The 16737-nt window shown below is 43.5% G+C and overlaps 1 protein-coding gene across 1 annotated transcript in view; it reads right to left on the bottom strand.

Annotated features, from left to right (window-relative positions):
• bt (projectin protein bent) overlaps positions 1–16737 on the bottom strand; it is a 221564-nt gene that overhangs the window by 858 nt on the left and 203969 nt on the right. The window contains exons 123-133 of the mRNA XM_089548430.1: positions 16011–16183; positions 15680–15725; positions 14804–14951; positions 13162–13339; positions 8893–9636; positions 7496–7641; positions 6061–6217; positions 4829–4951; positions 3491–3688; positions 2931–3044; positions 1692–1922 (exon numbers count right to left, since the gene is read on the bottom strand). Coding sequence (XP_089404556.1) covers positions 1723–1922; positions 2931–3044; positions 3491–3688; positions 4829–4951; positions 6061–6217; positions 7496–7641; positions 8893–9636; positions 13162–13339; positions 14804–14951; positions 15680–15725; positions 16011–16183 — 2227 coding nt within the window. The 3' untranslated portion in view covers positions 1692–1722. The remainder of the gene's footprint in view (positions 1–1691; positions 1923–2930; positions 3045–3490; positions 3689–4828; positions 4952–6060; positions 6218–7495; positions 7642–8892; positions 9637–13161; positions 13340–14803; positions 14952–15679; positions 15726–16010; positions 16184–16737) is intronic.

The raw sequence follows: 16737 nt of genomic DNA, 5'->3' as shown, positions 1-16737 counted from the left end.
TATGTACAGACAAACATTGACTAACACACACAATGTGTTTTTTTAGGACCGTTACACCTTTATTTGGATTTGGTTTGGTTCATGGGGCTTAACATCCCAAAGCGGATCAGGCTAAAAGGGACGCCATAGTGGAGGGCTCCGGAAATTTCGACCGCCTGGGGTTCTTTAACGTGCACTGACATTGCACAGTACACGAGCCTCAAAATTTGACCGTTTTTGCGTCTTTTGGGTCAGCAGCTGAGCACCATAACCACTGAGCCATTGCGGCGGGCCCTTTATTTTGGGCTTGTAACGATTTAACACTACCATTAAAAGGTACCTTTGCAAACAGCAATATCCATGGACTGACGGGACCAATTCCACAAAATTCGTGGAATTGTGTGTTAGCAGCCATATTTTTTTTTCATGTTGTTCAGGATATCAGTAGAAAAAACAATGGGAATGTGACTAATTTAATAATCCTAACTCTCCTTTAAGTAAACCTTGGGTAATTAATGTAGTTCTGCTGATGCCTTTGGCATGCTCGAGCAAGCTAGCTCATCGACCATTCCTGCTCTAGCGACAAGCTCACACTCTTCTATTGGAAGAGTCGTGATACTGGAATCTGCCAAAAGGAATATTAATAGTAATGGCAAAGAATGTTTCTTGTCTTGAATAACACTCTGCATCCATTTTGATATCTTCCTCTTGTTGCATTACCAGGCAGTTCAGGAATGAAAGCGAATGGCAGATGGGTGCCAGACATTTGTGTGACTGCATCCCACTCACTCGCACATTCGCAACAGCAGGTGCGGGATTGTGCACTGGGGCATTTTCTCAGAAATAATTCAGTCGCTGGGGAGCACTTAGGCAAACAAGCGTCATTTTTCCAAGTAAGCATTTACTTACCTGACCCCGAATTACCTCAGCCACATTCTATTTTAGTGAAGGTACATATGGAGTATGTAAGTCATGTTGAGTTATGTTGAGGCATGTACGTCATTTTTCATGCAGAATATATTGCGGATTATCCTATATGCAGTCGCAGAATTTAAAATTTTCTGCCACTGAGGCCTTACACATGGCTCTCCAACTATATTTTGAGCTGCACCTGTGATGCTTAGGCACTGTTCAGAAGCTAGGCTTTAGTCATGGTTACGGCACTACGTAAGAAACATATATGAGTACATGTGGCATGTCATGCTATTTATTTCCCTCAGTACTTCAATGGCTGTCACTGTCATTTCCAACGTGTCAGTTTCATCCTGTTTCTGCCTGCGTGAGATAGTTGCCCTCTCATAACAATGTACTGACAGCTGAAGAATTTACACATGCCTTCGCACTTGAAATTAGTGTTGCATGTAAAAATATGTAACATGCAAATATGTAATATGCATGTAACAGTGGTGCTCATAAGATGTGGATAAATTTTTTTCCTCATGTCAAGCCTCACACAAATGTAATTCATTAACTCCACAAGCCAATAGTTTAAATAATACTGTGGCCTTCACGATGCTGTAATACAAGATGTGACAAATGAATTCAGGTTTGACGGACACTTGCCACAGACAGGCAGAGGCAAGGCATATCATGCACTGGCATGGCTTTTGCCGTCAGGCCGTCTCAGTGCCGTATTTTGTTAACCATGACATGTGCCGTTTTCTTTCTGTTCTCAGCAGCACTGTGACAGTGAACTGGCAACGGTAACGTACCATTAAAAATGCCAGCTCAGCATTGAGGCTCTCATAGCTGGTCAGCCTCGGAGACCACGTTGAGGGCAAAGCTGGCAGTGCTCTCGCCACTGGCGTCCTTTGCGACCACCTGGTACTGGCCCACATCCGTCACGGTGGCCTGGGTGATGGTCAGCGTGCAAGTGCGGCCGTCCTGGGCGAGCTTGTAGTGGGCACTCTCCTCCAGGGTCTGGCCATCTTTCAGCCACCGAACTGCGACAGGTGCCATCGTGCCATGCCGTGAGGTTGTGGAACAGGCGCAGTACAGTGCCATGTGGTACATTAACGTCAACACTAAGCCGGAAGGTCGTCTTTTTTGGCTAGTTTTCACCCAACCGTTCATCGCTCAATAACCAGACTAGTAACGATGGCAGTGCATACAGCAGCTTGGCTAGTGTCCTATGCTTGGCTAGCATCAGTGCACATGATTCAACTCATGATACCCATGATGCCACAAATACATCAGTACAATAGCAAGTTAGGCACTGCATTTCTCTGCGTTCATCGCAGTGATAATAAATGGATGTAGAAGTGTAAACACAACAGACTGTGCATGCTTTGTTCAGCAAGAAAGTTTCCACAGTGTCACTTAAGTCATTCAATAAAGTGACTAAAGACTGTTTTTGCAGCTTCTCTATGCTCTGTTCTGCACGTTGTGACTGGTATGATATGGACTACTGCTGGGAAGTAGTCAGTTTTTAAAAAAAAGAATTAAAATTTGCTGACCTACATTCGTTAAACAAACAGCATTTGCAAACGTATGGGTACAGTAAGAAAAAATTTATGACCTTTGAATGAAGACTGAAGTGGCCATAAACTATGCCACATAGATGTTCAGATCTGGATATCAAGTTTCATAAAATGCACTTCCTCAATCCCCTTCCTCTTGCTACATAAGACTCTGCACAACAAAATTAGCATATATACCAAGCTATGGGTTGACTAGGGCCATCAACATAAGGCAGTTAGCTGTAAAAAACAAAAAACAATTTGCATCTGACTGTGCTGATCGGTTGCTTTTAGGGTGCTACGAAAAAAACACAAGCGGATATTTTTGCTCCATCCCTCGCTTTTTCCACCCTCCTATGTTATAAGCATGGCGTCTCACTTTCAGTTTAGAAGGACATGTCACTATATCACCAGTTACCAAAGTAGAGCTGAAGAGAATATAGTGCTGAATGCTGCAAATGCAGCGCAACCAGGGAATTGACTAGTACAAACCTCCAAGAGCTTCCTTGTCTGTCACACACTTGAAGACGACTGGTTGGCCTTCTCCAGATGTCGTCGACCTTGGATATATGGAGAATCCAGGTCCCACGATTGGCTCACCTGGAACTGAAAGGCACCGAGATTATACATTATAGAGGGCTGTGTGGTTCTCTCGCATGCCTTACTGTACTGCGTGAGAACTGGGAAAGCTCTACGCTCTGAGGAGAAATGGGAACTGTATGCAGTTTAAGATAAGCTTGTCTATGCCAGCAGCATAGTAAGAAAACATACGCACTTCTTGGATGTGCGTGCATGCATAATGGCAGAAGCTTCTCGTGAAAGCATACATGCACACACAAAAGGGATGCCCAAACATCCTAGGGATAGAATTCCAGTGCAGCTTGCCAAAAGAAGTCATTCACTAAATCTTAAAGACAAATGATAGGACTGCAAGGGGCAAACGGTGCTTGAGGACAGGACGAGAAGCAAGAAAGGCACCAACACTGTGCTGACAGCCTTCCTTTTCATCCCATCCCTGACCTCTATGCTTCCAAATAAGCAGCAGCACTTACCTAGGACGTCCAGAGTGCAGGTGCTGAACGCTTCCCCTACATCGTTGAAAGCTTCACAGGTGTAAGTGCCGCTATCCTCGGGGTACACTTCAGCAATCACAAGCTTGTAGACGTCGCCCTCGGTGACATATTGGAAGTCCTTGCTCGACTTGATTTCCTTTTCGTTGTGCAGCCACACTGCGTCAAACTTGCTGGAACCTGGAATAAAATATTTTCAAAGTATTATCCCACACTTCTTGCATCTAAGAAACAGGCCGCATGACTCTAACTACAAATCTGCAATTTATTCATTTTGTTTATTCACTTGTATACCACGCTCATGAATAGATCGATGCCTTCATGACAGCACTCAAGGAATAATAAATAAAAAAATCCTTGTTCTGTTTGTTCTTTCCTGCGTCCCTGTTTGCTTGCGTGGTTTAAATACTGAAACAAATGGATGAAATAAAAAATAATAAAGGTAAAACAATATCTCAAACTGGAAGAATCGGCCAAAGAACGCATATGTGGGAATAATATGTCTGCCTTTAACAGCAATGCATGTTGTTTGTTGCCTCTTTCCACCCATTCTCAAAAATCTAACAGGTCTAAGATACTGATGTCTTTAAGCTTGCACCTTTTTTGCGAAATACTATCTCCTTTCCATGCTCTCCTGCAGACTTGAGTCCGGTTAATATGTTTGCCTTTCCATCACCTTCACTTTCTCTTTTTTCTTTTTTTACAAAAGAGAGTGAATGCCAAAAAGTGTGTGAATAAATGATGCTGCTTTGAAGATGTGGCTTAATAATGATAAGCTGCTGGAAATGCGCTGCTTGTTGCTATTTTCAGCAGAAAGGAACAGCTGTGTCAGGGAAAGGCTACTCAAACTCCAACTGACTAGTTCTGCCAGCTGCTACTTTCCGTCATTGGGAATTTAATGAGTTCATATACTACATGGAAGATTTTCGCACAGCTGCACAACACTGCAAACTATTCAGCAAATTCTTTGCATATTGCACAGAGCAACAATACAGAGGATTCAAAGCGCTGCGCTCTGGCCCAATGTGATGGTGTCCTAAGCGTCTAGAGGCTACTTCATAGTGGTGGCATTTTGTGACAGCAAAGATGATTGTCACCCCACAATGAACACGTCCTTTAGGGTGCTAATTTTTTACTGCAACGCACTTAACGTTTCAAGTGTGTGCAGGCACTTTGAAGAGTTTCTAATAATGTATTTCTTAACTGCTCTCATAAGCCAAATGCACAGTTTAAACGTGTCCTCCATACCACCACCTACTTGTACCAATAAGGAGTGCGCTATCCATGGGCATGCGTGTGGATTGCAATATGTATTTTTACCTCTGATCGTGCACTGCAGTGTCACTGCATCGCCGTCCTTGACAACGTGGCTCTTGAGGTGTTCCGCAAACTTTGGCGACTTGCCGTCGTAGCCTTTGGTCTCCACCTCCTCTTTCTCCATAGCTGTTGTGAAGAACATGAATGCACAAAAGTTATAATAGTTGAATACACGGCGTTCACTTTGCAAGTTTGTATGTGCACATAACGGTTGCACAAAGAAGCTGTTGAATTAACAGGGTGTTTTTTTAAAAAATATTGCTTCAGACGTTTTTTTTTCCTTTGCCACACGTAATGATGCTTTTAGAAACGCGTTAGCTAAGTGCTCTTAAAGTGTTGAATAGTCAAAGATTGAGTTTATGCAAGTCGTCAATGCTTAACCCTTTGAGGGTCGAATTATTTTGAAGAAAACTTTCCCAGGTGGTCAAATTACTTTATTGTGGATCTTGAATCTACAAAATGTATATAATCGAGAATAAATAGTAAAAAAAAATTAGGAACAGTACTTTGGTGACAGCATCACTCACAACTGGAAAATGTTCAATAGAATAGAATAGCAACGGTGATAAACAAGCTAAGAGCAGCACCAATAAAGATAGAAATCAACTTTCGCCGCCTCTGCAAAACAGTGCCCACAAAGAGAAAACACGTTTCGCGCGACTCCGTTGCGATCCCGCGGCGGAGTTGAAACCGCATAGGCGCGTTGCCACAGAGGGAGAGAATACCTCGCGAGCAACGGTGATAAGCAAGCTAAGAGCAGCGCCAATAAAGATAGAAATCAACTTCGGCAGCCCCTGCAAGATAGTACTGACAAAAAGAAAACTCAAATTTCGCGCGACTCCGTTGCGATCACGCGGCGAAACCAAAACTACAAAAGGGGTGTTGCCGCAGTCTGTGCCGCCGCGCTAAAGCTAGACATAAGTTCTGCTTATCCCCGTAAGAAGGCAGCACAAAATTCAAACACTTCTTGTAAGTCCTAAGAGGTGGCAGCACCCCCCAGTGAGCACGTATTGTTCTTTTGGCGCAAAATTTCAAACGGAAGATCGAAACCGTACCCGTACGGCAAAGACCTTGCGGGACAGAAAACCGCCGCCATACATATACGGCAAAAACCTTCAAAGGGTTAAAGAATGCAGTTTCGTCCATGCTTTACTGGTGGAAGTTTCTGGTTCTTCTTATGCTTGTTCAGACGTGCGCACCATGCTACTTTTTTTTTTCTGAATAAGCCTACTTACGCAGGACGGTCAGCTTTCCGCGTGTCTCAGCCTTGCCTTCAGCATTGGTCGCGACACACTTGTATTCTCCTTCATCTTCGGGGTACACTTCACCAATGCTGAGGGAGGCTTCCCGGTTCTTGTACTTCAAGCTGATGATTTCAGAGGACTTCAGAGACTGCAAATGTCAGGAGAAAGCGTGCATTAGAAACTGAAAGACAGTTTTTCCTGTAAACAGCCATTGCAGATTGTAAACCTCTGTCTTCATCCCAATGCTGCTCGTGCAATACGTTCAAATATGAGACTGCACTGTGCTCTGTGAGGGCAATGTTGCCTTAGATACCATAAAATCTCATGTAAGGGCTATGCCCCCGGTTTAGGTTAGATAATTGAGAAAAAATACAGTTATAAATTAAAAAAAAAAATTCATGTATGGGCTTGCACCTCCAAAATTCACACCCGAATTAAAAAAAAAAAGTGTGGTCATTACACGAGTTTATACGGTAAATTCCTTTTATATATGGTTTTTAGGAAAGTGCTCTTTGAAGGAAGAAGTGGTGAAAAAGAAATAAGTTGGCATCGTTGAGCATTTACTGAGCAGACACAACAAAGCACACAAACTTGAGCTCCAACTTATGGTAAACAACAAGCACAGATATTCAAAGGTCAGTTTATAGCAGTTCTTTCTCCCATGCTTTTGACAGCAGTCAGTGAGCAAAACTGAGAAACTGCAACTGCATGAAAATAAATTTCCTGGATAGGTATATATTAGTACAATCCACTTGAACCACTCTAGACAATTTTATTGCTTCCAACTGGCAAATTATTTCTCTCATGCCAACACAATATTGTAACATTCCACACACTATTAAAGCAGTATACAGCTCAACGTAATAAAACCCGTGCCAAGCTCTATATATGAGTGTGTTTCACTCTCCCAAACCTTATTTCTACAAAATAAAACAAAATAAACAGCTAATTTGAACAAATATCAATATTCTGGCTGGCCTTCTATGTTTTTAGTGCATATCATAGTCACTTAAACTGCGAATTTGCCTAGTTTAAACTTTTCAGTAACTTTGTCTTTCTTGGCATATGAGAGAGTGGCAGCCAAAGCAGGACATGTCAGGTTGGCAGTGTTGTTCCACGTGCAAATTCAACTCTTATATAATCTAACTGGCATAATGCAGCACAGCTTCAAGGAGTATGTGCAGAATGTTCAGTGATGAGCATGCCAACTGTCATTATGTATTTGTAAAGCAGTCTTGGCTGTGGCTTAGGCAGAAAAGAAGCATTGGTGAGGAGGAAGCGCATACGTTCCATTCTGAGATGCGTGTCTGGAGTCTGCTGTGCATTCTGGGGTGTCATATTCAGCTCGGAACAGAGATACGCTTCATGTCACACTGGCTGACGTGAGTTGCCGGGTGTGTGTCGGACAGCACCAAAAGAAACAAACCTCTCCATTCTTGAACCACTCCACTGATGGCTCAGGGTCGCCGTCTACGACAGCCTTGAGCAGCAGGGGCTCACCGTCCTTAATGCTGATGTCCTGAAGGCCAACCTTGAAGGATGGTGCCACCATGGGGGGTGGTTCGTCTGGAACTGCAAAGCCCAGTGCGGCTCAGGCGCAGCTTGTTGCCATAAACAACATCATCATCATCAGCCTGACTACGCCCACTGCAGGGCAAAGGCCTCTCCCATGTCTCTCCAATTAACCCTGTCCTTCGCCAGCAAATTTCTTAACATCACTGTCCTAAATAGAAGAACTGATTCCAACCAAGGGTACACAGAATGACTTAATGTACTGTGAACGCCATACGACCATCTATGTTGAGCAAATGTCAGCTAAAAAAAGGAGAAGGAACTTTGGCATGCACCTTTGTATGAGATGACACTGACAGATATATACTCTGAGCCTGCTCATGCAATAGCTACATAAATGCTGGTCAAATATTTAGGGGAATCCCCCAAGGTGGAGTAGATTTGTAATCTACTTTCTTTCACCCGTATGGCTGCGCTCGGGTGGATGACAATGAGTAATTACTCCCTTATTACAAATCTACTCCACCTTGGGAGATTCCCCTAAACATTTGACCAACACAGTTCCAACTTCGAGTTATTGATCAATTCCCTCTCCTCCTACCATAAGCTTGCCGTCCCGGTTTGCTCAGTTGGTAGAGTGACTGCTCTGGTGAAGCAGTGGTCCCATGTTCGAACCCCGGAACAGGATGAATTTTTCTTTAACTGCGAAGTTTCTGAGAAAGCTGTATAGCTTTCCTCTGTAGCCGTATGGCTGCACTCGGGTGGATGTCAATGAGTAATTACTCCCTTATTAGCTACATAAATGCAGCGGCAAAAGGACGGTGTTGAAAACCTTGATCCACAAGTTTAACCACTCTACAGGTCAGTTATTGTATAACCTATAAGCTGAAGGCCACAGCTTTCACAGATTAGGCTAAGGGCACTGATTTTCGTAAAATGATAGAGTGGCCATAAAAATGGTAGCAAAAAGTACTACGTGATGCCACAGTTACTTTAGGAGGATGCATTGAATAGAACTACATACAGTGGCACAAAGTAATGGGAACTAAAATCAGTGCCCACAGCCTAATCTGTGAAAACTGTTGCCTATAAAAACATCGCAGAATAACAAAAAGTTCCGAGCTAGTTCTTAAAGGATAAACCAGGCACACCATAACATGGCGCTTGGCAACTGCTGAACGTTTAGCACTGCCTTTTGTGGCCACTTCATGGTTATAAACATGCTTTTTATGTATGCAAAGGCTCTCATGCATTAAGCATCTCTTTCTCGCCAAACTGGCATCTATGAATAAGTGTTCCTACGGTACTCACGTTTGAGCTCTTGCGTGGTAGTCCGAGATCGAGATGGGCTAGTACCTTCCGCACCTTCCTTCTTACCATAGGGCTTCTGAACACGTTTGGTGGCGCCACCTTCCGGTGGAGGTGAAAGTTTGGCAGCTGCGGAGCTTAGTGTGCTGGCAACACGGTCCTTTGCCGAGTCTCTCCTCGTCAGGGAGGACACATCCGAAGCCTTGTAGTCCGTGGTCTTCTTATCCACCGACTTGTAATCAGATGACTTGTAATCAGATTTGTAATCCGATTTCGACCTGATGTCCGACTTGTAGTCTGACGTGGACCTGTAATCCGACGTGGACCTGTAGTCCGACGAGGACTTGAGGCTGGAAGAAGACTTGTAATCCGACCGGTAGTCGGACTTGGATTTAAAGTCGGACTTGTAGTCCGACTTGTAGTCAGACTTGTACGAGCTGCTCGACCTGTAGTCTGAGCTAGCTAAGTGCTTGCTGGTCGCAGAGTAGTCCCTGGCGGAATAGGCCGAGGAGACGTCGCTGACCCGTGCGGAGCTCTTCAGAGATCGGGTATCTGCGAATTTGGAGGACGTGTGCAAATAGTCGCTCTTGGAGCGCAGGTCGGAGGCTCGTGCATACGAGGGCAAGGAGGAGTCGTAGCCAGAGTAAGCGGGTTTGGCAGAGTAAGGGAGATGCGAGGCAGGGGCGCCCCCTGTCTGGTGGTGGTGTATCACGGTCGGGGAATGGCCTTCAGGAAGTTTGCGGCGGTCTGCAGTGGAGATGGTGGAGAGAGAGCGGCGTGATGTCAGAGTTTGTGCATGTCGGTGCATGTCTTTGCAGCTCGTCCTGCCCTGAGAAGGTTTTCCGACGCTTGGGACACCCTGGCCAAAGCCAAACCAGGAAGCAGGAGGTTGTAATGCACTAGGGTACCCCTAATGTGCTGCGTGGCTCCAGTTCATTTTGTCACAGTTCTAGCTTGATCGTGTGGAAAAAGAAAAAGTCGCACTTATAACTGTATGTTTTGTACCGCAAATCTTGCGAATGTGTCGTGATGTCTAATGCAGTGCAGTCTGCAGCATCTATCCATTCTGTCTATAATTGAATCTTGCTAAGCCCTGCTCAATATTATATGGTTTGGTTTGGTTTATGGGGTTTAACGTCCCAAAGCGACTGAGGCTATGAGAGACGCCGTAGTGGAGGGCTCCGGAAATTTCGACCACCTGGGGTTCTTTAACGTACACTGACATCGCACAGTACACGGGCCTCTAGAATATCGCAAAAGAAATGGCACGACAGCATGTTTCCGTGTTCTGAACAGCATTATTGACATTTTTTGCTTAGGGACTGCATAAATATGAAATAAAGTCAATGCCTCAACCAGCTGCTCAGTAGCTATAAAAATGTAATTTTTTTCTCCAGAAAGCTCTGGCACTGTTGTTTCTTGCCTATGAAGGCCTGATGCAGTTTAGTGTGTTGCTGGTTTTGCTGTAGATAACTGGCTTTTGTAAGTTCTAGATAAGCCAGAAAGGCGCTCACATTGAACCTTGATTTAGAAATAAACTGATAACAAGATGCAGTGCCCATGTGAGGTACGTGACAGAGTAAAAGAAAGATGCGTCAGCGTTTATAAACTTTGCAAGATACTTCGACAATTTAATCAAAGGGAATATGTGTGCTTTTCTGAAAGCAGTGAGAAAGAGTTGAGGTTACTATCCTAATGACTGAACACTGTGTGCCGCAAAGGTTTGGAGGAGCCTATCAGCACATTAGAAGTAGCCTAGTGCACAAAGAAAACTGTCACGCCTGCAAAACACGCACCAAGACAATCTAAAACTGTGTAGTCTGTCTCACTACACCCGTGCAGTGTTGTAGAAGCTAGGGCAAACGTCGGCTGATCAAGAAAGCTACTGTACAATAATGCACAGTGCCTCCAATAGCCTGTGCATATGAACCTGTGTCATCCACTCTCGTGAAGAGGAACAGACTAGATCAAATCACTTTGTCAGCCTTGTTAACTGGCTATCACAAAAGCTCCGCACTTTTTTCTCCTGTGGACTTGTGCCTGCCTTGGCATGCCTTAAAGCTTCCAGAACACTGCATGGCCACCTAATGTCCTGATTCCTGGTTTGTACTGCTTCTGACTTGTCGTTTATATGCATGTAAATGTGAACCCAGAGAGGGTACCCACTTATGTTGTAATGCACAAGTTGTCGATAAGACGTGGGATGACTATTGTAAGTCTACCCTGTACATCCCCCTGTTCCAGTCATTCTGTAATTTCCTACAGCTCACTGGCTGTTCCAAAAATGCAACGTGTGGTCGTTGTGTTTGCAAAGTGCTTGTTTTATGAATTTAGTCACATGCAGTCATGCAGGTGAACTTATGTTCGACATCCTGTGTGAAAGAATGTATTCATAAACAAAATATTGTGCAACTGCTTTAGGCTGTGTAAATAGTACAAACAGTTGTGTGACTTGTGTGAATGGTGCAAATACAGTCGATCCCGGATGTATCGAACTTGAAGGGAATCATGTTATAGTTCGATATATAGATAATTCAATATATAGGAATTTGGCAATATATATGGTTTTCTGTAACTCAGAAGTGCGAGTATAGAGCACCCACTTAGTGATACACTTCTTGCAGCACTGTGCCGCCTGCCGACTACTGGCAGTGCAGCGCTCTCTCGGTGTCGCTAAGCCTGGCCTGCTTAACATTGAAGTCGCAGCGACGGTGCTTTGCAACTAGACAGCACCTATCATAAGACGCCTAATCCTGGTACCAGTACATGATAAATCTCTCATTAAAATTAACGTAAAGTAGGTTTCGAAAACGAAGCATGGGGGTGGCTTGGTTGGCTTCACCGCATAACAGCGGTGTATTGAATTCTGGATTCTCTGCATGACAGCGGTGTTGTGTGGAAAATGATCACGAGACACTGAAAGCTAAACCTCAAGCACACCCAACGTTCACATCATTCACGTTCACAGCGCCAGTGCTGCCAACAGCTATCCAAGACCACACAGCCGACCAGGCTCAGCACGCGAAAAGTGAATGCGGGAGCGCACTTAGGAGAAGAGTCCCTTTCAGGGCCATGGCGCGCCATTCAGTATAACAAATGTTCCTCTGAACATGAGTTCGATAAACACAAACAATAGTGCTATACTTTTGCATGGGATTTTCAACGGAATGTTCTGGCTGTTCGATACAAGCAACAGTTTAATATATCCGGGATTGACTGTGCTGATACAAGATGCTAATATAGGTAGAGTGTTCCAAGTATTTCTTGTGCACTTGTACACCACAAGTGCAAACTTTACTGAATTGTAATGTGGATGCTCTTAGTTTGTTAGGAGATTATATGCCATGCCAGGCATAAATGCAATTTACGGGAGGAGGATTACGCAATGACTGGGACCAGGCCAAAGGTTGAGGGCCTCGTTATTCCGATGCGTGCACTGGTGGTTTGAGACTACAACAGAATAAGGAACACATACAGTTCACAATACATCACACTTAGAAATGGATTACACAGATTCTCTATCAACACAGAAATATTGTGGCAGCATTAAATCTACCACATACATGCTCGATTTGAACTGATCAATTCATACACACAGATCATAATTGCATAAAAGAAGAAGTGCATTACAACCCGATGGACACTAAACCTCCCTTAGACGTCCTGCAGACATCCTGAACATCCACAGGACGTCTACGGGAGTTTAAATGCTCATTGGGAACAGGCTACAAACCACTACACAAAACTAATACAACACATCAGAAGCAAAACAATGTGAATTACAAGTGCATTACAACTGCCCACAACAATCAACAAGAATTGTACAGCCGTGAGAAATATGAGAGGAAACAAGGTTCGAGAATTCATTCATTGATTACTCCGTAATTATGTGTAACAAGCATAGTTTCTATGTTTTCTAACTAGTTTTCCTCTTGGCGTATATTATCCAAAAATAAATCAGAAACTTAGTAGAGAAATAAGCGAAAATTCACAATTGTGCAAAAAGTTTGTTCTCCCTAATATTTCTCACTACTGTACCACACACCAGAAGCAGACCAGTGTGAATTACAAGTACACCAAACAAAGGCTACACAAGTTAGGCAGAATGCAACAATTATATCTGGACAGAACTTTTTTGGAATGTAAGTCACAAAAAATCGCAGCATGCTGAATCAGAACTTTGCTGAGAATGCACGAATGCTGTTCTTCGACACTTTTTTGCTGCACTGAAACACAAAACTATCACAGTGAATGGCCTTTGCCTTCACTTACCTTCAACGATGAGGAAACAGTTGGTTTCATCCTCTCCAAGAGAGTTCTTGGCCTTGCAGACATACTTGCCAGCATCCTCCTTCTTGCAGTTCAGAATCTCGAGCGTGACCACACCATCCGCGTGGGTCATGTTGTAATCAAACTTGCTGAGCTCTTTGCCATCCTTGTACCATTTGATCTGCAGTTAAAATGCTCTACTGCAACTTTTGTTCTTTGGAAGCGTTTTATGCACCACTTGTTTTAAGAAAATTTTCTAAACAACTAGACTTTTCAAATGCAGAACCACTTCAAGACACTCTGTTTGCAACCTCTAGCAAGAATCGGAGCTGCAATCTTATAAACCTGAGCAGTATCTCAACATTTGGAGCCCATCCAGGTGAAAGATTGGTCTACAGTTTGTGGTGGGTTTAACGTCCCAAAGCAACTCAGGCTGTGAGGAACATCGTAGTGAAGTGGTGAAAGAAACCAGTGACAAGTCCTTCACACATCTACACAATGGTTGGACAAATGGTATTGAAAATTTTGTTAACTATAGAGGTGTGCTAACATCAGGCACACATGCTTGTTTACATGTTAATATTTAAGCAGTACTTGCAACAATCAGATTTACAATCACATGTACTGATCTGTCCCTGCAGTGGGTATGCATGGCACATATACGCAGCTGCTCAGTAGAATGAGCATGTAGTACGCATGCTCACTACCTATACTACAGAAGAATGAGAGTTTAAACAAAACTTGACCACACACCAGCTCCGTGAGGCTGCCATGCGGTGACCAGGTAGCCCATTATGCAACTTATGCAAGTCTCGATGAATTGCAAAGCAAGGATAGATTTAAGGAGTTCCTCAACAATGCTGCATGTTTTGCGCTTTAACCGCAGACCCCAATGCAACAAATACATATGTACGACAGATGCCTAAGATGGACGACGGTCTCAAAACTGACCTCTTTATTTGTGGCTAGAATGTCAAGAAATTTTGCACACAGATGCGTTTTTCTCTTCTGATTTCAGAAACGTAGTCATAATTGAGCTGGTGGTCTTAGATCAAAAGTTGTTTTAAATTATAGAGTAATTAGGTAATTTCTTACACAGCTTTAATGAACTTTCTCATTGCATTTTGTTGCTTTTAATTACATGAATTGATAGCCAGCGAATTCTCATACCCGACGACATACTTACTTTTCTTGTTTAGGCCACGTATAAATAGCAATTTACAATTAACTTAACGAGTTGCAGTGTAAAATACTGCGACCTCTTACTCTCGACACAGTATGTCAGGCCTTTAGAGCCTTTAGAGAAAAACGAAGAATGTCATTGGGTATAGGAACTCTCTGGCTATCAATTCATGTAAATAAAAGCAACAAAATGCAATGAAAAAGTTCATTAAAGCTGTGTAAGAAATTACCTAATCACATTCTAGACTTTGTAAGATTTAAGACCACCAGCTCAAATATGATTAGATATTTGGAATCAGAAGAGAAAAATGCATCTGTGTGCAAAATTTCATCAGATTCTAGCCACAAATAAAAAAGTTAGTTTTAAGACCCTAGTCCCCCCTTAAGCCCTCTGTACATAGGCATCAAAGAAATTCTGTGCTTGGAGGTGGTAATGTTGGCAGTGGTGGCCGATTAAGCTCACCTCTGGATGTGGCTTTCCAGACAGGCAGCAGAGCAGCTTGACGCCAATGTTGGTCTGGATGACACGAGGCCGCAGGTGGAATGTGAAGTTAGGTGCACTGTCAGCAGGCTCCTCATAGAGCTGGTACCTGAGGGGCTCTCTGCGCCGCCTAGATGTGCACGTGCAGTGATTGACATGTCAGCAGCTGCTAGACGCATCTTTGTGAAGCAAATGAAGCAGATACTTTCTGAACTAGATAGGTGCGACAATCAGTGACAAGATAGGCACTGCTGCTGGACCTATTTTCAAACATCCCAAGTATTCCACTCTGCTTTCAAAGTGAAAATGTTTTCTCATGTCTTACAAGCAAGATGGGTGATATACAGGGCGCTTCACTTTATTGAATACTGATTTTGCCGAAAAGAATAAGCTAAGAAGTATACTGGATCATATTAGATGATTCAATCATTGTTTACAAATAGGCTGGCAAGATTACCCTTCAAAAGAAGTGTTTCTTAGCTATTAACAGTGTTTCTAGAATAAAAAGCCTTGTACTGAATGGAATTAAGCGTTTTGCATAATGAATTAAATCTATTCTGCCATATTCAAGAGCAAATTAGATATCTTTCTTAGCTGTTTCATCTGCACCTGGCAAGATTACCCTTCAAAAGAAGTGTTCTTTAGCTATTAACAGTGTTTCTAGAATAAAAAGCCTTGTACTGAATGGAACGAAGGATTTTGCATAACGGATTAAATCTATTCTACTACATTCAAGAGGGAATGAGATACCTTTCTTAGCTGTTTCAACTGTCATCTAAAAGAGAAACTTGTGAAACCAGAACAGTGGTCAAGCGAAGTTAGGTCCACCATAAAACAAGCACATGCGCAAAAACTCACCTGATAGGTTCCTCAAGTCGTACTTCTGGAATCGTGATTGGCATGGCTGCAGAAAAAAAGGGGTCACGTAGTAAGTACAGACCAATGTACAAGCAGAGTTTACTGATAAGAACCAAAAAAACCATTCACGACTGCTACATTAAATGTAGCACCAGAATTTGACCGATGTCATCATTGGCTACACTTCCAGTGATGCCTCCTGTTTGGTACATCAATTTTAATTAATAAGAAAAATTTTATGCTTTCAAAGAAAGTGCGCACTGACAGTCAATCAACAGGCAGAAGCTCGTTAATCGGCAGATTAGGCTGCTGGGTAAAGTGAGGGCCTCACCTTGGACGTTGAGGAAGACGGGCTCCTCTCTGTAGCCGTAGCTGTTCTCTGCCCGGATGATATACTCGCCACGGTCGTCCAGGCGGCACCGGTTCAGGATGAAATAGTAGTCGTCTCCCTCGTAGCGCTTCATGTGCTTCACGCTCTGCCGCAGCTCACAGCTGTCGCGATACCTACGAGAAAGAACACGGATGCATCCTCAGAAAAATGTTAGGTGTAATGTTAAGAGACCGGAAGCGGGCGGAGTGGGTGAGGGAAAAAATGCGGGTTAATGATATCCTAGTTGAAATCAAGAGGAAGAAGTGGGCTTGGGCAGGGCATGTAATGCGAAGGCAAGATAACCGCTGGTCCTTAAGGGTAACGGAGTGGATTCCAAGAGAAGGCAAGTGTAGCAGGGGGCGGCAGAAAGTTAGGTGGGCGGATGAGATTAAGAAGTTTGTGGGGACACGGTGGCTTCAACTGGCGAAGGACAGGGTTAATTGGAAAGACATGGGAGAGGCCTTTGCCCTGCAGTGGGTGTAGTCAGGCTGATGATGATGATGAAGGACAGCTGCCACTGCACAGCACCTTAAGGTTTAGGTGTCTGTCAGGTGCCGCAGGCAAATGAAAATGTGAGCATGAACAAACTATCAACGTGTGGCAGTGAGTTAGGTTATCAGGAACTTCAAGCGACACAGACACTATGTGCGTTGCGCTTGCAGAGCAAAGCTGAATGAAATTTTGGACT

The sequence above is a fragment of the Amblyomma mixtum genome, chromosome 1 (genome assembly GCF_055824585.1).
Source record: "Amblyomma mixtum isolate Tamu chromosome 1, ASM5582458v1, whole genome shotgun sequence".
Taxonomy (NCBI): Eukaryota; Metazoa; Arthropoda; class Arachnida; order Ixodida; family Ixodidae; genus Amblyomma; species Amblyomma mixtum.
The sequence above is the reverse complement of the archived record's forward strand: the minus strand, read 5'-3'. Positions and strand labels throughout refer to the sequence as shown.